The 26999-nt window shown below is 47.9% G+C and overlaps 10 protein-coding genes across 10 annotated transcripts; 8 read left to right on the top strand and 2 right to left on the bottom strand.

Moving 5' to 3' along the window:
- Positions 1 to 737: 737 nt before the first annotated feature.
- On the top strand, positions 738 to 1682 carry EDB82DRAFT_495117 (uncharacterized protein). Its single transcript, XM_025733308.2, has one exon. It carries the CDS (start codon positions 872 to 874, stop codon positions 1439 to 1441), a length of 570 nt encoding a protein of 189 aa, XP_025584228.1. The 5' UTR covers positions 738 to 871; the 3' UTR covers positions 1442 to 1682.
- A 32-nt stretch (positions 1683 to 1714) lies between these two features.
- EDB82DRAFT_495125 (uncharacterized protein) lies at positions 1715 to 6756 on the bottom strand. The gene is made up of 2 exons (XM_065608503.1): positions 6626 to 6756; positions 1715 to 6557 (listed from the first exon to the last, which is right to left on the bottom strand). The coding sequence occupies exons 1-2, from the start codon at positions 6626 to 6628 to the stop codon at positions 1887 to 1889; spliced, it is 4674 nt and encodes a 1557-aa protein (XP_065464528.1). The 5' UTR covers positions 6629 to 6756; the 3' UTR covers positions 1715 to 1886.
- A 134-nt stretch (positions 6757 to 6890) lies between these two features.
- EDB82DRAFT_495126 (cytidine deaminase-like protein) lies at positions 6891 to 7886 on the top strand. The gene has a single exon (XM_025733311.2). It carries the CDS (start codon positions 7072 to 7074, stop codon positions 7603 to 7605), a length of 534 nt encoding a protein of 177 aa, XP_025584230.1. The 5' UTR covers positions 6891 to 7071; the 3' UTR covers positions 7606 to 7886.
- Positions 7887 to 9690, top strand: EDB82DRAFT_495127 (Fructosamine kinase-domain-containing protein). Its single transcript, XM_065608504.1, has 5 exons — positions 7887 to 8144; positions 8204 to 8893; positions 8951 to 9077; positions 9133 to 9189; positions 9244 to 9690. Exons 1-5 carry the CDS (start codon positions 8072 to 8074, stop codon positions 9284 to 9286), a joined length of 990 nt encoding a protein of 329 aa, XP_065464529.1. The 5' UTR covers positions 7887 to 8071; the 3' UTR covers positions 9287 to 9690.
- Positions 9691 to 10200: 510 nt separating this feature from the next.
- EDB82DRAFT_553981 (uncharacterized protein) lies at positions 10201 to 11166 on the top strand (the record flags this gene model as incomplete). The annotated part of the gene is made up of 1 exon (XM_065609629.1): positions 10201 to 11166. The coding sequence occupies exon 1, from the start codon at positions 10480 to 10482 to the stop codon at positions 11164 to 11166; it is 687 nt and encodes a 228-aa protein (XP_065464530.1). The 5' UTR covers positions 10201 to 10479.
- Positions 11167 to 12063: 897 nt separating this feature from the next.
- Positions 12064 to 12390, bottom strand: EDB82DRAFT_523185 (uncharacterized protein; the record flags this gene model as incomplete). Its single annotated transcript, XM_065609109.1, has 2 exons — positions 12064 to 12198; positions 12253 to 12390. The coding sequence occupies 2 exons, from the start codon at positions 12388 to 12390 to the stop codon at positions 12064 to 12066; spliced, it is 273 nt and encodes a 90-aa protein (XP_065464531.1).
- A 615-nt stretch (positions 12391 to 13005) lies between these two features.
- Positions 13006 to 14343, top strand: EDB82DRAFT_573831 (uncharacterized protein; the record flags this gene model as incomplete). The annotated part of the gene is made up of 3 exons (XM_025733315.2): positions 13006 to 13660; positions 13739 to 13957; positions 14075 to 14343. 3 exons carry the CDS (start codon positions 13006 to 13008, stop codon positions 14341 to 14343), a joined length of 1143 nt encoding a protein of 380 aa, XP_025584234.2.
- A 127-nt stretch (positions 14344 to 14470) lies between these two features.
- On the top strand, positions 14471 to 17631 carry EDB82DRAFT_495138 (integral peroxisomal membrane peroxin-domain-containing protein). The gene is made up of 3 exons (XM_025733316.2): positions 14471 to 14848; positions 15209 to 16621; positions 16672 to 17631. Exons 1-3 carry the CDS (start codon positions 14837 to 14839, stop codon positions 17182 to 17184), a joined length of 1938 nt encoding a protein of 645 aa, XP_025584235.2. The 5' UTR covers positions 14471 to 14836; the 3' UTR covers positions 17185 to 17631.
- Positions 17632 to 17845: 214 nt separating this feature from the next.
- On the top strand, positions 17846 to 18992 carry EDB82DRAFT_495140 (uncharacterized protein). The gene is made up of 2 exons (XM_025733317.2): positions 17846 to 18376; positions 18426 to 18992. Exons 1-2 carry the CDS (start codon positions 18018 to 18020, stop codon positions 18784 to 18786), a joined length of 720 nt encoding a protein of 239 aa, XP_025584236.2. The 5' UTR covers positions 17846 to 18017; the 3' UTR covers positions 18787 to 18992.
- Positions 18993 to 20530: 1538 nt separating this feature from the next.
- On the top strand, positions 20531 to 26808 carry EDB82DRAFT_544781 (uncharacterized protein; the record flags this gene model as incomplete). Its single annotated transcript, XM_065609423.1, has 27 exons — positions 20531 to 20786; positions 20840 to 22026; positions 22066 to 22461; positions 22501 to 22639; positions 22673 to 22729; positions 22763 to 22821; positions 22852 to 22867; positions 22898 to 23067; positions 23101 to 23125; positions 23159 to 23364; positions 23395 to 24643; positions 24677 to 24873; positions 24925 to 24959; positions 24990 to 25053; positions 25096 to 25289; positions 25326 to 25428; positions 25459 to 25516; positions 25547 to 25562; positions 25593 to 25662; positions 25708 to 25715; positions 25755 to 25888; positions 25928 to 26170; positions 26219 to 26298; positions 26338 to 26391; positions 26425 to 26430; positions 26488 to 26577; positions 26608 to 26808. 27 exons carry the CDS (start codon positions 20531 to 20533, stop codon positions 26806 to 26808), a joined length of 5313 nt encoding a protein of 1770 aa, XP_065464532.1.
- Between the last annotated feature and the right edge of the window lie 191 nt (positions 26809 to 26999).

Raw genomic sequence — 26999 nt, forward strand, 5'->3', positions numbered from 1 at the left:
ACCAACATATGAATCCATACCTTAGGAAAGTCCCTTCTTACTTCCTCGGTCTCGTAACCGAAACCTGGGGCCGATTCCGGAATGGTCTGGTTACACCATGATAAGGAACATAGACCGGTAGTCAAGGTGCACTGATACGTGTTCTAGAAGACTGCCATGCATCTTTGGCCTTGTGACAATTTTAGACTACCGTTGACTTTGACTTTGCACGGATTTCCGGTTAAAAACCCGGGGTTGCGTCCCCGGAATATATATACTACTCCGATCCTGGCGGCTTAGGGTAGCCATAATTGACCCCATGATGTTTAGTCCATACAATGCATGGAGCAACATTTGACTGCAGTCTGTCTGCTTGTGTTTCGTGTTATAGATAACTTTCGGATGGATACCATTGGTCCAGGTGTTGCTAGGTAGATAGAGCTGATAAGGCTAATTTGGTCCACCATGTTGGTGCAGCCAGGAATGCCAGAGTTCCTTGCCGTGATACCACCTGCTTAACGAACACAAAATAATCAAAGAGAACAAACAGAAACATGAACTCTCTTACGAACATGTAATGAAGCGTTCAAAACATAATTGTATTGTAATTATTGAGCACAAATACTGGACAAAAAGAAGACCGTCATGGCTGAAAGACGACAACTGGGTTACTATGTATGGAAATACCACTTTAACAAAGGAACTCACGGGCTTGAATCATTGTAAAGAATTGTGTCTTGTTCAGAAACCTTTCCGTGGTGAAATACATTGTTATTCAGCTCGTCAATGGAGGCCAGAAAGTACAAAATCAAGCACTCAGAAGCCTACTGGGCTTGCGTTTCTCACCATACCAAAAATTCGATCATCAGATTCATCACTAACGATCTTAAACATGCTATCAGAGACCTACCTAGGAAAACCTCTCAGAGGTGCACCCCTGTGCAAGAAACACTTCCAGGAACACGTCCTCGGCCAAACCTCAAAATCAAACTCGCCAACTCGCATCCAACCAAGACGACTTGCAAAAGACAAACATCTCCTGACGAAAACTGACACGAAGAAACGGTATGTGGACGAAGATCTGCTCAATTCGATTACGAAACGCAGGAAGACCGACAGCCCAGTCTCACAGAACAGGAAATTGAACTCATTCGCCAATTTACTCGAACGGCAGGTGAGTCAAATAGCGGAACTAGCTGCAGAGAAGGGTCCTCACAATTGTTCCTTTGGTCCAGCACCATGGGAATGCCATATGTGCGCGTCGCATTTCACCGAGTTTGTGGTTGAAAAGCTTGCCATCGTGAAGCCTGTAGCACCGGTTGCTAATATGGCTACTGTTGGAAAGGTCTTGCAACTAAACTCCAGGATGGATTTTGGAGAGGGAGAAATGATCACTTTTCAGTGGGAGGGCTTGTCGTATGTCATTGATGCCTGTAGGACCCCAATGTTTATGATTCTATGAACAGGGTGAGTGATAAAAGGACTGGACAAAGACTTGACTTACCTTTAATCTTGTGCATGGCGAGGAGAAAGAGATAACAAGTCCAAGTGAAAGTAGTCAACTATGAAAACGCAGTGTTGACAAACCCTTATCCAGCCCTCAGCCCTTTCTCCTTATGAGCGCTATTCAACGAATAAATTACTTTGGCATACCCTAAGGATGTTACTATTGTTATCTCATATGTTATAGCCATTAGAACTCTAACCTGGATAATATTGGATGCTAGCTCGTCAAGGCTCTCGGCAGGTCACTGTCACGAGCTTGTGCAAGCTTCGGTCGACCCTCGGCCACAGCATTAATATGCGGTCCGATGCCGTCAATGGTTTTAGTCATTTGGAACATGTAATATTTCACCCTACGCTTATTACCCGCATTTGGGATTTGGGATTAGATGTATCCCTTCTGTTCAATCTCTCACTCTGTACACACTCTCGGCATAGTCAATGCCACCCCTAATTACCGCCAAGTCGCCACCCCGAGTCAACATAATATCTCTCTTCGCCAAGGCACAAACAATGTTCCTATTCCCAGCAAACCAGTCGTATGGAACAAAAAAGTGCTCAGAAACTTCGATCGTCGGGGAGTCTTTGCGCTGCGTGATCTCTAACTCGCTCTCGCCAAGATCAACAGAGCACACCCAAAAAGACGGGTTCAGGAATATGAGCTTTCTTGATTCATCAATTCCTATGACATGGGCAACGCTTAGTTCGATCGTAGTCACACGCGAACGAAGTGGAGCGGCCAGATTCGATGCCTTGACGGTAAGACAGTCTGCGTCAATAATGGCAATTCTGTTGATGTTTACAGAACTGCTCGGATCTATCAAGTGGAGCATGATTCTCTGTTTTTGGTCGAGGGAATAGAGAATCGCACTTTTGAAGTCTACCATGTGGTTGTCTAATGAAAATGCAATAGACGATACTTCAGACCAGTCACTCCAGCAATAGGCACAGGCTTTGACGTTGTCTACACAGATCAGATGTAGAGAAGATTGCGGATGAGGGAGCCATTTCCGGGTTCCTGGGTCTTGTGGATATGTTCGTTCTATCTCGTACTTGCCGCTATCCAAGTTGAACAGATAATCAGACTCGCGAGTTGATACCAAGAACTTGGCCGCTATTTCTCCTACTAGCACATCTGTGATTGCCATCTCAGAGTCGAGGTGGGACTTGAAGAGTACTTTCGGATCGTTGAGCCAACCTTTATCTGCTGACTTTTGGATTATGTGTAAAAAGATCCTGTTAGAGGCATCAACGCTAAGGAGGGCGTCTCTCGATTCAATCCAGGCCAATAGGCGGACTGGGGACTTATGCCTGTAGAGAATCGCTAAGCTCGCTGCTGTTTTTCGCTCGTACAGGACGACTGATCCATCGTCCTTTCCACAAAAGGCAACCTCGAGTGTGTGATGGACCACCATGGCAGTAACCTTCGCTTTGGCTTCCATGGAAACTGTCTCGACCACTGTAGTGGAAGTGAGCCCGCTGCTGTCATCACTGAGGGACTCCCGCAACAGAGCTTCAGGTTTCCAAACAGTGCACTGGGTGCCTCGTATGTCGGCAAGAAGCATGCTATCTCTGGCAAAAGCAAGCTGCTTGATATAGGAGCTGGAAGACTTGGCCCGATAAAGGAGTTTGAACGTATCAAATTCGTAAACGTGGATTATCCCATTTGCACCACCCGCTGCGAGGAAACGCCCATTAGGGCTTGGGGAGAGGGTTTGGCAATTGGCACGAAAGCATTCCAGCTGCTGGTTGGTATAGGGGTCAAGGAGGGCGAGATCGCCATCGAGATATGCGACTGCGAGAAGGTTTATGTCAGGATTGGGATTGAAAGCAAGTGCGACGACGACATGCGTGCTTGTCTCTCCACTAGAGAGTTTCTTGCCACATCTACCAGCGTAAGTGTCCTCTTCCATGTCCCATAGTGTGATGGGTTGGCCACTGTAAGCGACAGCAAGCATGCCGTGGCTGGTAGAGAGAGTTAGTGCGCATGGGGTCCCCTGTAGAGGCATTTGGTTTGTATCTGGTGTATTGGCACCACTCCATGGCCTCCGCACCGGCTCCGCCCGGGCGCCGTGTCCCAAATTCCAAGTCTCGATGTAGTTGTTGCGACTTGCAATCAAAAGCATATCTCCATCAAATTCCATTCCCAGCGGACGGGGAGGGCTCATAAGGCTCTCCACCACTTGCCCCTTTCTGATGTCCCAGACCTTGGTCATTTTGATACCACAGGTTGCTACAAGGTCAGTTTTGGTCTTGAAAGCAATGAAGTTAACAGCTTCACCGTGCTTTAAGACCTTGTACTCCTGATAGGATGTAGTGTAGTACAATACGACAGCCCCTGAGCTGAGGGCGACGGCCAAGAACTCGTCGCCATAGCGTAAAGCTCTTGGTTGACCCTGGCGGAAATCTATGCACAGCATCCTGTCATCCCATTGCTCGTTATTCGCGCCAAGCACTACTAGCCTCTGGTTTGAGCCTCCAGTGTTGTATACCATAGATTCGGTGGGACAGAATGGCGGTATCAACGAGTATATGGCTGACGGCGACACCGTGAGGGCGTTGGCAAACATGGCAGGAATCCGAGTAAGGTCCGTACTCCACTGTCGCAGCGCCCGTATCTGAGGGTCTAGTGGTGAACGCTCAACGGCACATCTAGTTGCGTAGGTTTTGAGGTGTTTTGAGGCACGGATGAGATGAGTGAGATTTTGGGAGTCGGCAATCGTTTCGATCCAAGTAAGTACGTTAGATTTCAGGAACCGCGTGACAAGCTGTAACGCCTCTGTCGCTAACGGATCAGCCTTGGAGAGGTGATATGAGTATGATGTGTATGCATAGATGGCGAAATCTAGTCTTGTTGGTAAGTTTGCTGAAGAACGACGCCGCCTGGTTCTTGGAGGTTTCATTTCTTCCCCGACGAGGTAACTGAGACACACTTCAGCCATTCGTGTGTGTGCCTTAGTTTTCTCTATGGAGAACTCAGACTCTAGCCCACCAGATACAAGGAATTCTCTGGCAGTTTCATGCACCATACTAACTCGCCCATATTTGTCCACGACCACCAATTGGCCACAGAGCGCGGAGATGCTCTCCTCCAAGTTTGGAAATGAGTCGCGGATGTCCAGGGTCAGAGCACCGTCTAATTCGCTAATTGTCATTGGTCGAACTGCACATGCTGCCCACATGAGGATGGTTTTGGCCAACTCCTTTCCGCGAGTGACCTGTGACATATAGTCTAGAGTCCGCTTGTACAGTGATCCCATGCCTCTTGGCACGTCTTCAAGAATCTGGTGAATTTCCTTTCTGCTGTGACAACGTAGGAGTTCCTCAAGTACCAAAATTGTCCACAAGAAAGACCCCTTAGATTTGTCTAAAATCTTCTCGGCTAGGTGACTTCGATCGTTAGGTTGAACGACTCCCAAGGCCTGGATCCTACCTTCAATCAAAAGCTTGAGATCTGGTTCTGTATCTGTTATCGAGATTGGCAAGAACTGGACCAGATTGGGCGGAATAGCCGAGAAACCTTGGTCCAGTTCGACCGTATCCCTACTTGTGACGAGAACTCTCAGTGGCATAGATTCGTCCATGTTGGAAAGAATGGCATTCAAAAGGACCGGAGGATTGGAACACTCGTCCAGGGCATCGATGACCCAGTAATGTCGAGTCATTGTGGCCTGAAAAATTCCGGAAAGGAAGAGGATTCTCCAGAGGGTACGTTCGTCGACACCATCGAAGGAGATATCATCCGCCTGCATTTTTAGGATGGCATCGCTGGCTTCAGCATTAGAGATCGCCATCTGAAAAGCCAGATATCGGAGACAACGGCCTAGGCTGGCCTTAGACTTGTCTCCATGTTTGAAGAAGAAGTAGCTGCAAGCCTGGCCGGACCCCTTGAGCTGATCGATGACATAGCCGGCAAGAACAGACTTTCCAGTTGCTGGCTTGCCCTTGATCCATAACGTTCTGTCATTTGCGTACTCCCCGTCCTTCCATCTGACATAACTGGCTTTGTACGAAATCCATTCGCATGACCCGCTCATCCGAGATTCACAAACATTTGCAAGATCGTCGTCCAACAAATCGGATATCTGGAGGTACTTCTTGAGAATTTTGATACTGTCACGCTTCTTTTCCGGAATTACCGTGGCAATTTTGCTCACAGTAGAGGCGAGTGCGTCTCGTAGGAGTATATAGTTGGAATCTTGAGGTGTATCAAACTTGCATATCGAGCGGTGATTAGCAGTCATAGGTATTTGTTTCTCTCCACGGTACCCAAGGACGGCTGACTCAGGATCGACGATAAGTGAATTAAATAATTTCATATTCTGTGTTTCGTAAAATGACCAAAGGTCAAGGTCAGCCGAAAAATGCCGAAATTCGTCATTGATCACTTGAACTGCTTCAGAGTTCGGTTCCAGATCACCAACATAAGCGCGGTCGTACGCAACCTTGAGGAGATTCTTGAGCATCTTTGCCGAGTTGGCACCTCGATGTGGCGTGGCGAGGAAATAGAATGCGGCAAATCGTCCAGCCAGCGCTTCGTGCTCTGCATCCTGTTTCGCCAGGATGTATGCTTTCTTCATTACAAGGCCACCCATGCTGTGGCCAACGACAACAATGTATGTTCTGGAATTGGCAATGCACGGCGAGGTGCTGACCGCGCCTAGGAATGATTTGCCAATGTGATGAACATTTAAGCAGTCGTCCTTACCCTTCAAATAATACGAGTCGTACCCGTAGCTATGAAGACGGGCATTCTTGAATGCGGGATCCTTGGAGAGCCAGTCCTTTGGCCAAAATTGAGACTGGTCTGCCGATGATTTGCTCCACGTCTTTCTATAATTACCGCCTAAGCCATGAACGAAGATCAGGTCGATCTCGGGCGCTGTCGGGGAATGTAGGAGGCTCAGTCCAAATGGTCCCCTATCACCCTTCGCTCGGTCGTCCAAGGTAGTTGACGTGTTGGACTGGGTTTTTGGCAGAGAAAATAGATTCCTCAAGCTCTTAGTCGAGTCGCGACTGTTTGATGAGTTGCCAGAATGTAGATCAGGCTTAGCGCGCCGCTGCTTTCGAAAGACCTAACTTGGCACAGTCAGCGATCGGGTCGGATTGAAGTTTCCCAAGCGACTAAGGGGTGGGAGTTAACCATTGTAGCCCATAAAGCTCAGTGTGTATCGGTGCATTGGACTCCAATCTCCGTTGTCCGGACTCATCAAAGTGACGATGGTCTATCCATCGAAATTATAATGGACTAACAGTACGATGGAAGAATTACCTGGAGACTTGTGATAATAAGTTCCCAACATCTCGCGCTCAAAGCACGTACATAGTAGTCAACCCTGCCCTGTGAGCCACCAACCACCAATCAGCTGATTGCTCTAACCGCCAGGCAATGTCACTCGCGGGACCAACAGCGATGAAGATAATGGCATACATATATCCATACTTGCCCTAGAAAATCGCGCATCAAAGGTTTCAAAAGCACCCACATTGGCCTGTACCTTGTTAGGCATTTCTCTATGATGCCGTATTGATATGGCTTATTAGAAGGATCGTTCACGTATTGTGTATTGTTTCCAAGAACTATCTGCCATGGGTTCCCAGACGAGTCCGACATTCGAGATCGGGGACCATGAAGCTTTCATGGAGTTCGCTCTCACTCAAGCAAGAAAGTCACCGCCAGCTGCCAACAAATTTTGCGTCGGAGCCATACTTGTTGACGCCGCTAAGGGCAAAGTCTTATCGACAGGATACTCGCTTGAATATCCGCGAGACTACAAAGGAGATCCAGGAACTACGCACGCAGAGCAGTGTTGCTTTATCAAGATTGCCGACGAACACAACCTCCCAGAGGAACGCATCCATGAGGTCCTTCCGGAAGATACAGTGCTGTACACGACCATGGAGCCATGTAACGAGAGACTGAGTGGCAACATGACTTGCACGACGAGGATCTTGAGACTTAAGAGCGCCATCAAGACTGTCTATGTGGGGATCAAAGAGCCAGGAACGTTTATCGCACACAATGACGGACAAAAAAGACTCGAGGCAAACGGTGTCAAGGTCGTGTTCCCCGTTGAACATTGGCGTGATAAGATTATCAAGGTCTCAATGGCTGGGCACTGAAGACTTGAATGGGGTTCACTAAGAAAAGGAATGAGGCTGCGGGAATACCGGAACGGCCCGTTTATGCGCTAGGCTTTAAGCTTAATAGTTTGTTAGGAACGGTGATGGCATAAGCATGTAAATAGTTGACATAATACAGCTGCAGCCTCAGTATGTCCTCCTAAGAAACTCTTGCTCTCTAGATAAACCCATCAACTAAATGGTGCTGTCTAGGATACTTCTGGTAATTGTCTGATAAGATAGAAACTTGCAATCGAAAAAGATTCGTGCCAGTGGCTGTTGTGTGCTGTTAGCCGCCATCCATACGTGGTTGCGTGACATTTTGTCAGCTCGTCTGCGATTGGATCAGACGGCTAGGGTGCAATCTAGGAACGCCGCTTATAATACTGTAACCCCCTCTCCGAAAGCCCAATTATGCTGATCCAGCGGGGCGCTGAACAGATTCAGCACAGTCTTTGGCACAGAAATGAACTACAACGGTGCAAACGGATTTGAGTTCGGGGCGGGCAATACCAACATTGACCCAGCTGTGTTGAGAGGTAAGCTACAAGCTCTTGGCAAACTGACAAGGCCGTCTTCATATTGACTGTCCTCCAAGAACTGCCGGAGGGATGCAAGGTCACATCCATCGAGAACCATGGCGTAAGCTTCTGGGCGAAGACGGGTCGCATCGATATTTTGCTCAATGATGGTACACCGAAGTCCTTTTTCATCAAGGTCATTTCGGAAGAATTGGGCATGAATATGACAAGGGGGGAATTCCATTCCATGAGCGCGATACATAATGTGTTGCCAGAATTTGTCCCAAGGCCCATCGCTTGCGGCACCTACCAGACAATACCAGACACCCACTTCTTCCTCTGCGAATTTCGAGAAATGACCGAGGATATGCCAGACCCTCACAATTTTGCTGCTCTTCTGTCAACGCTGCACCAGAAAAGCGTATCGCCTACCGGCAAGTTCGGGTTCCACATCACCACCTACGCAGGAAACCTACCCCAGTTCGTGACATGGGAAGATAGGTGGGAGACGTTCTTCGCCAAGTCCATGAGACAAGCACTTGACCTGGAGATTGAAAGGAAAGGGCCTAGCGAGGAGCTGGAGATTCTTTCACGAGCTCTGTTCGAAAAGGTCATCCCGAGGCTCCTGAGGCCTCTCGAGAGTGATGGCCGAACAGTGAAACCTTCACTGGTTCATGGAGACCTTTGGTACGCAAATTCAGGGATTGATGTTGACAACGACCAGCCTCTTGTCTTCGATGCGTGCTGCTTCTTTGCACACAACGAATGTATGTTACCCTTTTAAACTCTTGCGGTTACCCCTGCTGACTAGCTCGAATTCGAAGATGAGTTTGGCCAGTGGCGACCAGCTTGCAATAGGTTCGGGGATGAGTACGTAGCTGCCTACAACACGTTCGCCCAGATTTCGCCGCCTGAAGAGGATTTTGAAGGTCGTCTAGACCTCTATAGACTGTGAGACATTCAGAAACTCTTTTCTTCCTGATCTGCGTTGCTGATATCAAGCTAGGAGGTTTGACACACATGTATCAGCCCTTTTTATCAATAACGAGACACTTCGCACACAGTGAGGCTATTCTAAGTCTACCATCTAGTTCGGCGGCTAATGAGAGCTTAATAGGGTCCTTGACGTTATGAGAGATTTGGTCCAGAGATATGGTTAGTGGACGAGCAGCAATCGATATGCGGTACGGCTTGATGCTGCTGAGCTTTACTTTCAGCATTATTTAGCTTAAGATACAGGCTACTTGCTAGGCAGAAGAGGGATCAGTTTAAGTCGTGGTCGAAAGAAGTTTAGCGATAGTAGTCTCTGAGCAAAAGTGCTTGGATTGGTGCACCTATACCAAACACAATACCTTCGAAGAAAATAGAGCAAACAATCCTTGGACGACCACTCATAATAGCATCCTGTATCCTTTTGCAGACGGTTGAGAAGCCTGTAAATTTCTGAGAAAACTTGACTCAAACGTTTCGCTTGTTCTAAATGGCATGTATGCTACGATTACCCTGTAAGGGCCGACTCAATCAAGGTCCTCCACTACTGATCACACTCTTAACTGAATATAGCTAGAACTGAGATTGAGATTAAGTCAGGCTACAGCCTGATTTACTCCGGCGTCACCCGGGCCCTCATGGCTCACTCGCATACGCTGTGTCACCCCTCAAATGTTAGTGATTTGCGTGGAAATATGTCGCTCAAATGTCATAATATCCAGCTATTCATCCCACGTAGGAAACTGTGTCACTAATCAACCAATCATCAATGTGCACATGCAAAAAGTTGAGTGGTGTGCATAAATCGCGACTTCATAAATGAGGTCTGAACGACAGATGCAACACCATTCTTTTCCATGGCATAATTGAGGCTCAAGTCATCCGACACCACTATTCAAACACTTCTGTTGCTTCGCCCGATAGACATACGATATCTTTCATACTGTATCGCACCATCACCACCCATATTGTCAGTCAAAGATATGCCTACCCGATAGCCAGAACGGCCAGGAATCTTCACTGATCCCAAATCCGACGCCAATCGACGACCTATTTCTGGTCGAATTTGATGATATGGAAACCAAGACACACCATAAATCGTTCCTCTGAATGAGCAAAGATGATAACGTCTTTTTTGGACGGGCCACAACAGATGGGGAGATGTCTCAAAGACTACATCAAAGTGCCTCAACCTGTCCCCGATGAGGGTTTGTTTCCTCAAATTCCGGCGGACACTAAATTTGCCATAGCTGGAGACGATTACGACGAAAGCTTATGCTTTTGTAAATGACCTGGCCCCCTTTAATTCGAACCTGGGAGATATATAGGTACACCAAAACTGGTCCTTGACGAGACTCTCACAATGGAAATTATTTCCAAAATTTTTCACCCAAGCATCATCCGCCACAAAAGATACCGCGTTCAGCGTGGCCGCATCACTGGAATTCTTCTCGACAAATATCAACTGACTCTGGAGCAATTCGTAGAAAGCCCAGGACCGAAGGACGCTGACCTCGACTCATCATTATCGGTTATGCAATCTGCGGTGGACGCTCGTGGACTGGCGCACAACAGCATTAACCCAGGAAACATCATGATGGGAGAGAATAATAAGCCTGTGTTGATTGACTTTGGATCATGTCAGCCGTTTGGCAAGTTGTTGCAGACATTTGGTACGCCGGGATGGTTTGAGAAGGAATTTCGGATGTCGGAAAAGAAGCATGGTGTAATTCCGATGGGGAAGTTAAGGCAGTGGATGACCGATACCAAGTTAGAGAAGTCAGATGTAACTACTGATAAAGTCGCTGCCTTGAAGCTGTTACTTGTTGATAACGTCCATCGACTAACGCTGTTATCTGTCCTTGCTCAAGCTGCTGTAGTGTTACACTCGCAATCACCTGGCTATATCATCGCAGCATGTGACGTCAAACTATTCGTGTTTGCATACAAGCTCCATGTCAACTGCCGATTGTTGTTCTTTTGGAGGGTGGCAAAGAAGCGCCAATATTGCGATCCAATGATAAGACGTAGCTGGGGTGGGTGGTGTTAGTGGCAATCAGCCTCGAAGCTTGATATCACAACTCCAGACCAATTTATGATAGCTAGAAGTCCAAAGAAAGATAGGATATGGGTGTCATTAGTTCTACAATTGAATATAAGACAAAGAGCACTGAGAACCGATAGTATTGACTATTCATATAAGTAAATATAATTCTATCTTGAATCTTCAACAACAACAACACTACCGCGATACCCTATCCCTGTCCCTGTCCTTGTCTCAAATCTCGAACCATCTATCGTGGATCATCACGCGGAATTCTAAGCCAACCGCCAAAATAACTCATGCCAAACCCCACTACTCAAGCTCAGATCGCCAACCAGATTCCACTATGACACTGGGACCCCTCATTGTACAGGGATCATCAACGCACAAAGGCCGCATCTATCTTGTATATAAGACCCTGCATGATCCAGATCAAAGGACAGTTCTTTTTCTTCATCCTCATCTCCAACATCAACTACTATAACACCCTTTTCAAACAACTACCTACCCAACCACCAAACAATCTTCACAATGGCTGGCGACTGTGGCTGCTCTGGTGCCTCTTCTTGCAACTGCGGCTCTAGCTGTAAGTCAACATGACTGTATCTATATCACAGGGTTCAATACTAATTATATCTAGGCTCTTGCTCTGGCTGCGGCAAATAAACAACTTGGTCCTTTGATCAATCGAATACCACATCTATTCCAGGCCCAGACTGGGGTCAAGATACATCTTTTTGACGACAAATCACGGACGGAGTTATGAAGGGCGGAGTTGAGATCATGATGTGATTGGGATATGCGGTTGGATAGCTACAATTTAAGCTCAAATACTATCCTTGTTGTACTGTTGAGTATTATCCTGGTCATGCTTGCCTGTTACATGCATGATGCATCTCCATGCTACAACGGACAGTAGCCCAGTGATTTGCAGACTCTCCTCAACATGTTATAACCACAAAATGTATGCTTAGCACTCAGGTAAGACATTTGGATGATAAGGGACCATCTCAGGATGACGACGACCTTCGCTCTCCTCTACTGCTGATAGTTTTAGCAGGCCTTCAGCAGTCCGATAAATAGGTCACATACCATGTTGCAAATAGTAGCCATACCAGTGCAAGAGATGGCATCAGTTCCGGGACCGTGGTACTCGACGATGGCACCAGTGTCACCCTTGACAGTGAGGATATCAGCAATCTTGAGGATGGTGCTGAGAAAACCCCACATTATGGCTATTTGCATGGGATTGACTGTCGTCTGTACTATAGTATCCACGACTTCAATTCAGACAAAGTTGTTGAAGTGGCTCATCAGGATATTCAATGTTGGCGGGGAAATTAGGAGTCAGCCATAAGGTTTGTGTCTCCTATATATCCTACTCCAGAATTGTTTGCACCACATGTCCACAACTCAGCCATCAACCACCTATCGCAATGGAAGGCAACGAGGCTCCTCCCACTAGCTTGTCAACTTTGCCGGTTGAGATGGGCCATCACATCGCCAGATTCCTAGCCAATCGCGATATCAAATCACTACGCCTCACATCTTCTTCGCTACGCGATCGCTTCGCCTTGCGTTTAAAACGAGTCTTTGTCTCAGCAAGCCCCTGCAATATCAAGGTTCCCAAAGAAATCATCATGAAGTATTTCGCAAGGGCATGACCGAGATAATATGGGACGAGAACTGTTTTGATGTGTCATGCCCACCGATGCCCCTGACTAGGCACTATTGGGAAACTACCTGTTGTGGTGCGAACGAGAGATTTGCCAACTAGGCTTTAGCGAAGGAAATGATGGTCTAAAAGGTCGGCCGTATCATGCTATCCGTCAACTTGCTGCAGCCATGTCACCAGCCGAGTGTTACCCACTCTTATCCGAGTTGGTGCCTGGGGAAGATCGTATGTTAGAGTCTGGGGAGGATGTCAAAGCATTTGAGCATACCCTCGGCAGATTCCCTTCGTTCCGTCGAGTCACTATCTCGACCAAAGCTCATGAGAGACTATTCATGCCCATGTACGAGACGCCCATGATTCGTTCATTCCCGTATGGCTTTGTGTATCCCGTGCCTCGTTGTCGCTGGGAAACCCGGACCTCCGCCTTCTTGTGGAAAGATGAGCAACTTGAGACCAATCTAGAGTATACTATTGATAGGCGCGGTGTGTGTAGCGCCCTGAGAATCCTTGCAAGACATGGAAGGCATAACGTCTCCGAATTCATTATCGAAGACCCGGTAGCGGAGGCGCCTCATATCCCTACCCCATTCGATGACCAAGGTCACACACTCACGGACTCTCTTTCACTCATCCAGAGGCCCGGATTTCGTAAACTAGATCTATATGCCAACAATTTGAGCTCGTGGTACGAAACTCTGGAGAAGGCCAAAAATCTGAAGAGCCTTCGCATCTCCAATTGGAAGAGTCCTCACTATTCAACCGAAGTTGCGTTTGTCTGGGAGCCAGAGCGGACAAATGCTTACAAGATTGGGCGTCAAGATTTAAGTAAATCCCTCTGATTTCCAAGATGCGTGGCCGAAAGCCTTCAAGACCTCGCCATACAAAAATCAACCCTGAATACAGATATCGTTATCACGGTCGTGGCCCCCTTAGCTTCCCTACGCTCTTTGGAGCTGTATTGCGTCATCTTTTTGAATGAGGACAGGTTCGAGGACGAAACGTACATGTACTGTTCGTTGAATCCACACAACTTCCTCAATGAGCTGAGGGGAACTGAATGGCGGAGCCGGTCATTGCGGCCAAAGGTCACCATTCAGCTTGCCGATGACGGCTGGGCGTACGGTAAGACACTGAAGCTTGACTCAGACATCGACGATTTTCTGTATGGAGATGGAGAAAACCCATTTGTGCCGAGCAAGATGGAGATGGATGATAGTTGACAATTGCCACTCATCAAAGAAAAGGAGTTGTATAGTACATTCGAGGATAAAGGAATTGAGCTGGATGAATATGATTCCGAGTATGAGCGGCCAAATTATGATGACGAGACACGAGAACGTCTGGGGATAGTCTCGACACACAGAAAGGACAGAAGGAATACGTCCTGGGTGGATGGACCATGGGGATCTCGAACACACCCTAAATTGGAAGAACAGGACACAAATCCGCACTATGAAGAGCCACTAGAATCGACGCAGACCTTGGGGGAGACTATGAGACTATCATGAGATGAAATAAACAAATCACCAACCAAGGATTGAAACCTTTACTTGGCATAATACCAGGATGCAATATAAAAGACCCCGTGACTTGATGAAATAGCGATTTACCTTGTTGATTTGCGCACCGAGAACCTGATTCATGTGCACTGCTTGAACCGAAGAGTTTAGCATGTGACAAAGACAATGACCCAAGGTTCAAGTCAGAAATTGGAATGGATGACTGCGCCAACCGAGAAAGCTCACGTGTGACTTTTGACATTAATGTTTCGTTCTTCCACCTTTGTCATACTTTTATTTCTGTTGGGTTTATTTTCCATCCTTTCTTTTATTTGTCTTCAAGTTAGGGAATGACATGCATCTGAGTGACCTAAAGTCGCGGGGCAGAAAAGCAAAGCAAAGCAACCACTACAATCCGGGGTAAACGCTGCCTGCTGAATGACGCTGCCATAAAATCGTGGCTTACAAAGTCGCTGAAGAAACCTGGAAAACTTGTTGTCAAATGGCAGCTTTTGTAAGCATTATCTCTCAAGTCTATTCTTATCTACCTTTTCCCCATCATTCTATTTATTTATCTCCCTTTGGTTATCTCTTTTGCTCGTCTGTCTCTACCCCCCAAAAGACACCCAGAGACATCCGCAGCCGCTAAAAAGTGGCGCCCCATGACATAACTTACCCCATCCTCCCTCCACTCTATGACCTTGTCTTGGTCTTACCTTTTTGCGACTCTCGACTTGACCCTCTGACGTCGCGACGCGGCAGTTCAGCTTAGTCCAGCTCAGAAGGGCAAATTGCCCTACAACATATCTCGATACCCTCACAAACCAGCTCCATCATTAATACACCGCCTGTTTATTGACCGCAAATCTTCCAGGATACCCCGTGGCTGTCGCATCTTGCACCGTCACCCATGTCTTCCCGCGACGATGCGTCTCACGGCGCATCACCTCCCTCCTACGAACCCTCATCTTCGACTACCGGCGCACCCCCGACCTATGCCAGCTTCTCCCCCGTAACACTCTCTGCGAATACTCCATCTCGATCCTCACGACGATCAACTATCCTCGTCCACCAAAAGAGCCCCCTGCTCCTCGCTACTCCTCCTCAAATCACCCGCGCCCTCGCCTACAGCCACCCTTTCCTCCTTCCCTTGAATACACTTGCCGGACTCCTCACTTGGAGTACTGGAGATCCCTGGCAAAGCTTTCTATTATTAAGCTTCTTCTGGGCGGTTGTTCTGTATGGCGATGTAGTAATAACGTGGGCCGGCCCAATCCTGGTCGGAGTTGCCCTCATTGCCGGCATGTACGGCCGGAGATACAGTCCCCTCAGTAGTAGTGGGTGGACTGAATCCCGGGGCCAAAATACTGGTACCAAGGGAGCAAACCAAAACGCCGACGAGAGCAGCCAGCAGAACGGCAAAGCAAACGCTGGCGAGAAACAGTCGAAACATGTTAGAGGAAACTCCGAGGTCACCAACACAAAACATCAAAAGACACTAGACGAGATCGTCGAGACTCTTAAACAGCTTACAGGAAGATGTAATGTTCTCATGGAGCCTTTGCTCGACATGACGGATTTTCTCAGCACTCAAACAACCGCAATCAGTGCTACCACGAGACCAGCGCTGACTGTCATCTTCATGCGACTGCTTATTATCACGCCCATCTGGATCGCGCTTACTGTTCCGCCGTGGAGAGTCGTCACCACCAGACGTGTAATACTAGTGGCTGGAACTATCATTCTGACTTGGCATGCAAGGGTTCTCCGAGTATCGCGGGCCATTCTCTGGAGAAGCTCCACAGTTCGGAGACTTGCTGCCGGTATTACCGGTCTCCATTTTGATACTCCCGAACAACCCTTCCGAAAGGACTTGGCCCAGGCTTCCAAGAAGGGCACGGATCGTGTGGCTCAGCAAGGAGATTCGGAACTTACCAAGGCTCTTGGGAAAGCGACAAGTTTTCAAACCAACCGCAGAAACGTTACAGGAAAGACGGCAGGAGTCAAGTTTACTTTCATCATATACGAGAACCAAAGACGATGGATCGGTTTGGGTTGGACCAATAATTTATTTGCATATGAACGAGCTGCATGGACGGATGATCACAACAACTCAGTGCCTGCTAAAGATGACTTTGAACTACCAGATGTATCAGACGGAAGCCATATGGAGTGGAGATGGGTTCCTGGGAGCCGCTGGCGTGTCGATGGTGTATCTGATGAGAGTGGCCCGATAGACTATGATGGGAACGAGGGGAAGAGCGGATGGATCTTTTACGACAACAAGGTAAGAAAGTATACTGAAGCTATGATCTTCTGTTGCTAATGCATTTCCAGTGGCAACACGGCCAAAGAGGTTCAGATGGCTGGGGTCGTTGGACAAGACGAAGAAAGTGGTACCGCGATGCCGAGCTTGTCGAAGTTGATCAGAACGCAGACTCCAAGGAAGCTTCGAAAGACAAGGAATCCCCAGCAGTAACGAAACTACGATCTCAACCATACGCCAGTAACGAAGCAATGGTATCGACACGAACCGCCGAGGTACAAGCAGAGGACACCAGTAACGATGACGCAAGCTCCAAAGTAGCAGACGATTCCTTGTCAGTACACTCGACATCCTCAAAATCTTTCCTTCGGTCGCCTTTTCTGCGAAAACGAGCCACTGACCGACCTGGAGCCGATAATAAGGAACGCACCAGACGAGACAGTAGAACCAGTAGGACGAGCAGTCTGTACAACGACGATGACGCCGATGCTTTAGGTGCGGAGCTGGCTTTGGAGATTCAGAAACAAGGTAGGCCTGGAGGACAATGGGGTATTGGCGACGAGGCACGAATGAGTCTTGAGTAACGAGGTACTTTGTACGGCGATGCTGCATATCGAGATTATAGGCGTTTGATGGGATGGGATTAAAGTTGGGAATCGGTAGTTTGTGGGATGGCGCATGGTTGATCGAAACATTCTCTGTAGGAATAAGGAACGAGGCTTATGATACCAACTACTTTAGTCAATCGAGAACAAACAAAGAAATGTGTTCCATGTAGCCACTTGGATAATGGAGTCGCTCTCGGTAGTTTGATCCGATGTCGATACTTCATCTTGAACAAAGAACGATTTTGGTGACACTTAGCTAGCGTTGTAAGGACACACAAGAGTTAAAAAAGGTTGTCACACTTATTCTGGTCAATCAGGTTGTCATAGTCGTTTGGTTTTGATGGTCCTTTTGAGGTTGTGCTGGTGTTGGTCGTCGCCAGTGCCTACCACTGTCAATTTTTGACCTCTTCAATATCATCACATCATTACCTTTAATTCTTTTATTTTATCTCTACCGCATTCTATTTAAATATTCTTCTTCCTTCATACTCCCTTTACTCCTCATCGCGGTCCACATCATGGAGCTTCCACTACCTCGAGACGCGGCTCGAACTCTTGGGAAGAAGAGAAGTAGTCGCGGAAACGCCCTCACTCTATCCCTCTCCCCCGAACGCACTCAACATCAACATCACCCTCAACGGAGCATAACATCTCCCGTCAAGCCCTCCTCCGCAACACGCTCAACGCATTCAAGCTTTTTCTCTCCCGACCTCGTACCTCGAAGCGCATCAACAGCTCCTCACCACCCCCAACACCACCGCAACATCTCTATATCTCGACCGTCACCTAGTTTAATCGATTATGGCTCTATGCAGTCTGAAGCACGAACAGAATCCGCCCTGACTATTCGTCCTCCTACAACCACACTCTCTCGAGGAGGATCGCCGCCCCTTACGCCGTTCCCGCCGTGGGTCAGCGAGGAAGAAGACGAGGGCGATGAAGAGTATGAGAATCGTACTTGGGAGAATTCTACGACCAAGAGGCAAAGTTACGACGGCGGTCATGTACCAGTGACGATTCTGCGCGTGGAGGGGAAGTGGGTGGTTAAATCTGTGATACATGGCCTCGTGCTTGCGTTACAGTTTGCTGTGACACTGGGTGTTTTTAGCGCTTTGATGTGGATTACTGTTTGGAAGGAGAACGAGCCCGGTAACGACTTTGACAATTGGTAAGTCAACATCCTCCCAGATATGTCATCTCTTTTCTAATATTTATAGGCTTTGGAAATTTGCGGACCCGAGCCTTGTCATCGTTCTCCTCCTTTGTGCAACAAGCCTCATCGTTCATGAAATCAAGCTACTGTCATCTGTAGCTCTTCTCTACCTCGAATCCCTCATACTCGTAGCCACCACCGTGGCGAGTTTCGTTCTCTGGACGCGGTGTTTTCAGGAGAAGAGTCGCAGTGTAAAGGGTGTGCTGATGGGCAGCAATGTGTTGATGTGGGAGCTTGCATTCTTTGGATTCGTCAGGGCTGTTGTCATCTGGAAGGTTGAGGCTGTTGAAGGGGATGTTGATCAGGAGAGGGCGGTTATGTACGGGACGTTTGTTCCGTGGGATGAGAGACGGGAGTCACTGTAGGAAAGCAGATCCCGCATCTCCAGACAGCTCTAGATTATAGATGTCTGTCAGAGCTGGTCTCTATGCGGCGCGGAATTTGGCAAATGACACCAAATGGAATGGTAGATCATGAAACAAGGAATAAAACACAAATCCTTGGAGACACTTTACAACTTCACGCCTTTTGAAGCGGTCCAATGGTCAGTGGCATCGTGCAAAAACGCCTCTCTCGAAAGTGATAGGTGGCCTTTCACCACTTGGCGGACGCTTGTCAAGATACCTTTGCATATCGCGTTGCATCTGGTGCTCGGATCCCCTACGTCCCAACTAGTCACAATATCTTCCACCAAAGCCGAAACGATCGAGACCTATCATATTAGACTTTAAGTGCGCATATGAAACTTCCGTTTCTGAATCTTGACATAATCTCCAAGAAACAGGGTATCAACGACAACATTGACATATCATGCACTCTCATGCGAGCGGTTGTTGAAACCGTGAACGGCACAGCAACACTCCCAGGTTACCTTTTCTATATAAGCGCTTACATCTACGTCGGCGTTGTAACTGAATCCGAAATGTCAGCCTGCCAGAAACCCCATATAAGTTGCCATGAGGCTGAAAGATTTGGCCCCCATGCTGGGATGAAGGACAGGAGTTCAAATAAGGCTCGGGCTAACCCCAGAATTCTTTTAAAGACTGACCAATGGTTGGTAAAGGATATAAGAATTGGCCCCCAAATTGTTTCAGGGGTTCTGTTATACGACAAGGTTGGTTACCGTTATGAGAAAGCAGGCTCGCAATTGACCCACTGAGGGTACATCAGTTGTAGATGGATACCAGGGGCCATTATACATTTGAGGAATTTTTTTGAAACGGTTTTTATACTACAGAGGGGATAAAGCTGGAAAAGGACAACAAACGAGATCGATCAGCCCTGCTTGAATCGAGTTGGGAGAGTTACATTGAATGAAAGTGGTGTTGCCGTACGAATAGACAGCCGGGAAATAGGTGAGTATGCAGTACTGCGCTTGACATAAGGACAAGTTTTGATCCTTATAAAAAAAAAGTAAAATCGACAGATCATGTAGCAATAACATGTAAACTAAGCCTCTGTAGTCGCTGATGTCTAATCAGAGCCTTGTCTTTGCCAAAACGCATTCCCAAAACGCATTCCCAAAACGCAAAGTCTCGACAAGAAGACATGGCGGCTAGGATGAGCCATTCGACTATATTATAGATACCCGAGTCTTAATTGTAACCTCATGTACTTTCCATGGGTACTAAACGAACAAGGTTGTTCTATCCCCTGGGGAAGAGGTAACTTGTATAAGGCTACCATCCTCGTGTCTTGGCGAGATACATCCGGCCCCCAACAATTTCCAGCAACGAAACATAGGTTGCTGTAGACTACTACTGCGCGAGATAGTGATGGAACGATACTCCAAAGTACCTACCTACCTATGAAACTAATAGGGTGCCAGATTTTGCAATGCCTGTCCTGGCGTGGTATTAGATATACTGGACCTGATGGCAGACTTGTGGTCCAGTCGCCGTCTCCATTCCTTCTTCCCAGAGTGATGGGTAGGCCTGCTACTATCATATATAACCCTTCCCTCTTCGCTCCCACACGGACCCATGACTTGGACAAATTTATCTCTTAAATGACCTGCAGCGCATTTCAATTTTCCAGAAGAAGAGCAGCACCCTTATCAATATAGCCCCAGCTGCGCAACAGCCACTAGCTCGTGCATCATTTTCCAACATGAGTTTTGCGCAGCCAACCAAAAAATCATTCTCTTCGACGGTCGATTTCAGCGATCAGTCTTATGAGATGCCCTATTTCGTCGATGTCGATGCGCCGGCTATGAAGGCAAGCGGTGTTACCAGGAAGCCAATAGCCTCGCAGCCTGAGGCAAGCACCCCTCGAAGCATTGCTCCCACCTACGAGCTCAAGGATCCCAAGCGAAAGACAACTCAAGAGAATGTAGACCCCGCCACTCCCAAGGGTGCTGAACATGGTATTTAACATCGCGATTCATTATATTACCGTTGCTAACATAGCTACTGCAAGGGCCACCACTTCCTCCACGAACACACAGCTTCAAGCCCAACCCGGCAGCATTCCTGCAAAGCTTCAAGTTCCCTTCCATTCAGCACTTCAAAATTGAGCCGAGAGCTACAGACTCATCTGCATGGCTCGACAAAGACCCCCTCTTTTCTAACTGGAAGAGTTCCAAGCACACATTGCTCTGGCTTCGAGGATCTGAGGGATGTGGAAAGTCGACTTTGATGAACCATGCTCTCCATACTCAACTGCAAATGGAGCCAAGCGCAATGCATCTAACATATTCTTTCTCCATATGCGGAAGCGAGATTCCGAGAACGCGCCTTGGATTGCTGAAATCAATCCTACATCAGCTGATCCCACAGGCCCCTGAGGCGTTCGATGATATAAAGACTAGGTTCCAGAGGATTCAAGATGCCTTACCCTCCAAGCAACAAGTGGCATGGAGTGCCCAGGAGCTCTTTGAGGACTTGACCAAAACCATCGCCAAGATACTCAAAACACGATCTGTTTGTATGTATGTTGATGGCATCGACCGCTCAGAAGGGGAAACGGCAGCCAAGTTTGTCCAAGACTTTTCAAAACTTCTCGAAAGGTCTCAACCAAAACCTTCTACCAAGGAGCCTACTGTCACACATGGGCTCAAGATCATCTTCTCTAGCACAATATTTCCTGCTAAAGAGCCATTCCCACAATCATACATCAACGTGGACGAGAAGAATGGGCCAAGTCTGAGACAGTTCCTTAAGGAACAGCTCTCCACCACGGACTCCAACACTAGACAGCTCATTCTGTCAAAATCTGGCTCATCATTCATCTCTGCACGTTTGATTATTCAACACGTCAAACTGTTCGGTCCGATGCAGTCTTCTCTTGTCCAACAACCATCACCTACTCCAGCTCCTATCTCTTTTTTGCTCGGGGGCTACTTCCAGAACATGGCGCAACAGGGCAACAAGAGTCTTGCATCGCTTCTAAGTTGGGTATGTTTGACAACTAGGCCACTGACTCTGGCTGAGCTGCGAGTGGCCCTGTCGCTCGACATGATTCATAAACTTGAATCCTTCAAGTATCTATTACAGGCAGAGCCATTCTCTCGATACAGCTCGGACGAGAGCTTCCAATCTTGGATCAAGGCTACTTCATGGGGCTTGCTCGAAACGGTGACGCTGCGTGGCCAGAAGGTCGTAAAGGTAATGCATGACAGCATTTCATCCTTTTTCTTATCCAAGGGGTTGGCTATTCTATCGTACGGATCTCAACCACCGGAGAGCCCGAATTCCCCGCTCCAAATTTCACACAAATCTCTCGCCACGAACCTTCTACGTTATCTGGTTGTTCTTACCAAAGAACCAAAATTGCCAAACGGGGATGATAAGGACCCTACGTTCGAGCTTCTCGGGTATGCAGGCGCCAACTGGTCCAACCACATTTCAGCAGCAGGTCTAGTCAAGCCAGATGCTTCGAAAATACTGAAGCTTCTGCAATGGCCCTCAGACAGTGTCATGAATGTCTTGGTAAAATGGGACCAAGAGAATCACGCGGTCAGCGAATTAAAAGGGACACTCTGGGCACACATATTTGCAGTATATGGACATGCGTCACTGCTTTCAGTGGCCATAAAGAAGGTCGGAAACGAGGCCTTGGGTTTATCAGACAATCAAAAGAGAACCCCACTGCACCATGCAGCCCTTCATGGCCATCTAGCAGCATCCAAGCAGCTCCTCAAGTCAGGTGCCAAGGGAGACGCCCGCGCCGCCAATGGACAGACGGCTCTACATTATGCTGTCCTGCAGGGTCATCAAAGTGTCATGAAGCCGCTTATAGACAATGATGCAGGCTTAGTGTCTGCTACAAACCATCTTGCACAGACGCCTCTTCTTTTGGCGGTCATCCGTGGAACATCATCTGCTGTCAAGCTTCTGTTAGAAAGACGCGCTGATGTCAAGGCGCTGGATAGGTTTAAGTCCTCTGCATTGCATCACGCTGTTGGAACAGACAAGTCAAGTCTACTCAAGCTCCTACTAGACAGCGGTGCGGAAATGAATCTGCAGAATGCTCAAGGCCATACTCCCCTGCATCTTGCAATATCCGAAAACCGCCCTGCTATCATTAAGCTTCTTCTTGAGCGCGGCTGCCGAGTCGATATCCCTGATATGTCTGGAAGAACCCCTCTTCATATGACAGCTGCGTCAGGGAACAAGTCTTGCGCACAAGAACTTCTGAAACGAAAGGTAACAATTGACACAAAGGACAGGGACGGCCAGACAGCATTAGTTTATGCCGTTGAAGGTCTTCATGTCAGTCTCGTCAAGGTGCTTCTAGGACACAAGTCCGATGTCAATGCGAGAAACAAACAAGGATTCAACATTCTCATGCTCGCTGTCAGAGTCAATCAGGAGAAGATTGCAAAGCTTTTACTGGATGCCGACCCAGATTTGGATGTCCTCAGCAGTGAAGGCCACACGGTTATCTTCTATGCTGTTTACAGGGGAAAAGCAGTATCACTTCTGTCAGAGAAGGAGCAATTGGTCGCCTCTCTACTTTTAAAACACTACAAGAAGAAGCAAGTGGTCTGGAACGCTGAGTGGATAGCTTGCAAAGAGAAGTTCATGGCAGAGCATGGGAAGAAGAAAGGCGATGCCAAACTGAAGACCAAGTCTAAGGCGGGGTCCAAGAAGACGGCAGCACCGCCATCGGCACCTATTCCTCACAAGAAACAGGTCCGAAAGCCTGTTGATGCTAAGTTAGAGGACGTCTCCAAGGCCAGCACAGACTCAAAGATGCCTGCTCCAAAGCCAAACACCCCTGTGGCAGGGTCTAAGGAATCTGTCAGACCTAATCCCAAGCCTACTACCAAGCCTAATCCTAAGGCGGTTCCCAAAGTTGATCATAAAGCGGATCCTAGACCTGACTCTAAGGCTCATCAGAACCCTGATCCTAAGGTCAGTTATAAGGTTGACCACAAGCCGGATACCAAGCCTGGATCTACTGCAACATCTCAGAGCCACACAGCCGCAAATGCATATTCTCCATTCAACTCTAGTGGCCCAGTGATCTCTCCTCCTCTACCGCAACGACCGGCAGCTGCACAAAACAACTCGATCTCGATGCCAACTCAAACCCACCAGAAGCAGCAAAACTCCGCTTTCATGCCATTCCAACCTCCGCAGTCTACCGTTGGAACATCAGTACATACAAGCTTCAACACGGGATCTGCAAGCCCGACTGGACATCAACGGCTACCCACTAACCATAGAAGTAGTTGGGATATGTATACTGCACTTTCGGCGAGCTCCCCAGAGTCAGCCCAGACAACGCCTATCGTTACAAAGAACCCATATACGTCGTATTCTGGTGCATCTCAGCAACCCCCTAGAGGAGATTCTTTCCGGCCCTTCCAGCCATTCCAGTCTAATGTATCCCCTGGAAGTCCTTCAAATGCAACACCACAGTCCAGAGGCCAGTCTAATGACAGATATTCCTTGCCGTCACAGAGTTCGTATGCTCAAGGACAGAACTCGTCAGGTAAACAGGCGACTCAGCAAGGAACTGTTCAGGGCTATCAACCATTCAGTATCAACCCTCAGACACCCAGTATGGTACCATCTCATCCTCAGGCAACTGGAAGGAAACCTGTCAATTCATCGATCAATCCTATTACATCGCTGAGTATCGGACGCAAGCCTGTCGGGGGTCAGCCAGTGACTGGGGCGCCTAGGAAGTCATCACCTCCTAACCAAATGCAAGCTTCTCAGTCTCTTGTTGGAATAGTGCAAACAACACATGGCAAGTCGCAAGCTCAAAGTGGTGCGGTTTCACCGTTGCCTATTACCCCTCAAGAAGCTCCAGGGAAACAATCGATTACGCCTGTTGCATCTCAAAGCTCGATCGCAGCTCAGAATAGCGCTCTAGGTCACAGTGCCATTGCATCTGCGAGGCCCGCTCTGGCTGTGGCTCAGAAACCTGTTGCTCAGGCTGCCACATCTTCAAAACCTATTACAATTCAGCAGCCTACTTCGGCTCAGAAACCTGCCCAGGTCCAGGCCGTATCGTCTCAGAAACCCTCCGCGACTCCCACTGCTCCAAAGCCATCTACACAACAACAACCCGCAGCAATTCAGAAGTCTGCCACGACTCAGCCTTCTTCTCAGAGGCCCTCCATAGCTGCAAAGCCATCTATATCGCAGCAGCCAACAGTGGCTCAGAAGCCTGTTCCGGTTCAAAGACCTACCCAAGGCCAAGCTGCATCGTCTCAAAAGCCCTCAACAGTCACCACAGCCCCAAAGCCATCTACACAACAACAACCCACAAGTCAAAAGTCTACCACATCCCAGCAGCCTCCTCCGGCCCAGAAACCCGCCCCTCCTCAAAAGCATGCCGCAGGTCCCACGGCTGCAAAACCATCTACACTCCAGCAACCTACAATGACCCAGAGACCCTCCCCACCTCAGAAGTCCACCTCGTTCCAACAATCTGGCTCTATTACCAGGCCCTCTCCAGCCCAGAAGCCAGCTCCGACTCAGCAGGCTACTCCGAACGAGAAAAAGCTTGCCCCATCCGGTCCAGCAACGGCACCAGGAAAGCCTGCCTTGGTTCAAAATTCCTGCTCACCTGTCCACAAGAAGCCAGCTCCTCCATCAGCTTATCCTTCTGGGTACTCGTCGCAGACCCAGTCTACTAGTGGGCAGCGGTCAATTGAGACATATACAGAGAGCCAAGATACAAAGTACAGCGGTTCTGGAAATTCATCTGGGAGGAAAGTCGCAGCAGCAGCGGGTGCTGGCGTCTTGGCAGGTGCCGCTGGGGGATACTTCCTTTCCAACTATGTTCAGGAACATCATCACTATGAGTCGAACTCCATCAACGATGAGAGTTTCAGGTCGGATGACGTACAATACCAGCCTGTTCCACCTGCAAGTTATACGGAAAACTATTACCTGGACACACAAGGAGAACCGTCCGAACACTCTGAAGAATATTCAGAAGCAGAAGAGTCTGAAGACGGTGGCAAGTCAGATGATGAAAGCGAAGACAATGATTCAATCTCTTTTAGTGTAGAAGCTTCAGATGCAGATGACTCTGACGATCAAGTTTTGTCGGATGATGATGATCTTGATCTTGATGAGGTTGATTCTGATGAGGATGAGATCGAAGATGATGTTCAGAGCTTGGACTTTGATCAAGACGAATCTGATAGTCCAGACGTCGCCACTGACTTTACCGATGATGACAACGCGGGCGATATCAGCGATATTGACAACGACGACGACGACGACGATGAGGATGCTTCAGATGAAGAGACGGGTCTTGGCGATATGCAGGCAGAGTCAGACAGTGGGCTTGATACAGACCCAGGCCAAGATGATTCTGATTCTGACGGAGATGCCGGACAAGACGTCGATTCGAATGAAGACATTGGTAACGAACCGGAGCACTTGCAAGCACATTATCAGCAGCAGATGGTTGATCAATCCGATTCTGAAAATGAAGCACATCCAGAGCAATACGGCCATTTCCAACACCAGGCTGTTGACGAAACTGATTCTGAGGATGAGGTGCAACAGAGCTACTTTCAACAACCGTATCAGCAACAGGTCTTTCAACAACAAGAGTATGATGAAGAAGAACCAGACTATCACAAAGATAACCAGCAGCAAAACCACTTCCAGCAACAGACTTTTCAACAACCAGATTCTGACGATGAAGAACAACCAGTCCAGTATGTGAATCACCAACAGCAGGTCGTTTACCAGTCTGATTCTGAAGATGAGGATGAAATGCAACAAAATCATTACTACGGACAACATCAGCATCAGGCGCAATCTACCTTTGATGAAGATTCTGATGATCAGGTCGATGTTGATTCTGATAATGAGGTAGACGAACAGACTGGTAATAACGAAGGAGGGAATGGCTACGGCCAGCAAAACCATGGTGTTTATGAAGGTGCAGGGTATGATTCTGACTATTAGGCAGACTACTCAACGATGGAACATATGCCAGCGAATTTCGAAGGGCTATATAAGCCTTACGACTGGGAAGCATAAGAGACGAAATTAGCAAGCCATTTCATATCATTTGGATTAGAGTTATATGTTATTTATTTTTGTATCTAAGCATTGTGGCCAATGTTCCTGCTACACTCCTTCTGTCTTTATTCGCA

Source organism: Fusarium venenatum, assembly GCF_020744135.1.
Source record: "Fusarium venenatum strain MPI-CAGE-CH-0201 chromosome Unknown EDB82scaffold_2, whole genome shotgun sequence".
Lineage (NCBI taxonomy): Eukaryota > Fungi > Ascomycota > Sordariomycetes > Hypocreales > Nectriaceae > Fusarium > Fusarium venenatum.

Coding starts and splice junctions, on each gene's coding strand:
- EDB82DRAFT_495138 (XM_025733316.2), top strand. Junction 16,622..16,671: donor GGATCTTTTACGACAACAAG/GTAAGAAAGTAT, acceptor ATGCATTTCCAG/TGGCAACACGGCCAAAGAGG.
- EDB82DRAFT_495127 (XM_065608504.1), top strand. CDS start 8,072: ATGAACTACAACGGTGCAAACGGATTTGAGTTCGGGGCGGGCAATACC. Junction 8,145..8,203: donor TGACCCAGCTGTGTTGAGAG/GTAAGCTACAAG, acceptor CTGTCCTCCAAG/AACTGCCGGAGGGATGCAAG. Junction 9,078..9,132: donor CGTCTAGACCTCTATAGACT/GTGAGACATTCA, acceptor ATATCAAGCTAG/GAGGTTTGACACACATGTAT.
- EDB82DRAFT_495140 (XM_025733317.2), top strand. CDS start 18,018: ATGCAGTCTGAAGCACGAACAGAATCCGCCCTGACTATTCGTCCTCCT. Junction 18,377..18,425: donor GGTAACGACTTTGACAATTG/GTAAGTCAACAT, acceptor TAATATTTATAG/GCTTTGGAAATTTGCGGACC.
- EDB82DRAFT_495126 (XM_025733311.2), top strand. CDS start 7,072: ATGGGTTCCCAGACGAGTCCGACATTCGAGATCGGGGACCATGAAGCT.
- EDB82DRAFT_495117 (XM_025733308.2), top strand. CDS start 872: ATGCTATCAGAGACCTACCTAGGAAAACCTCTCAGAGGTGCACCCCTG.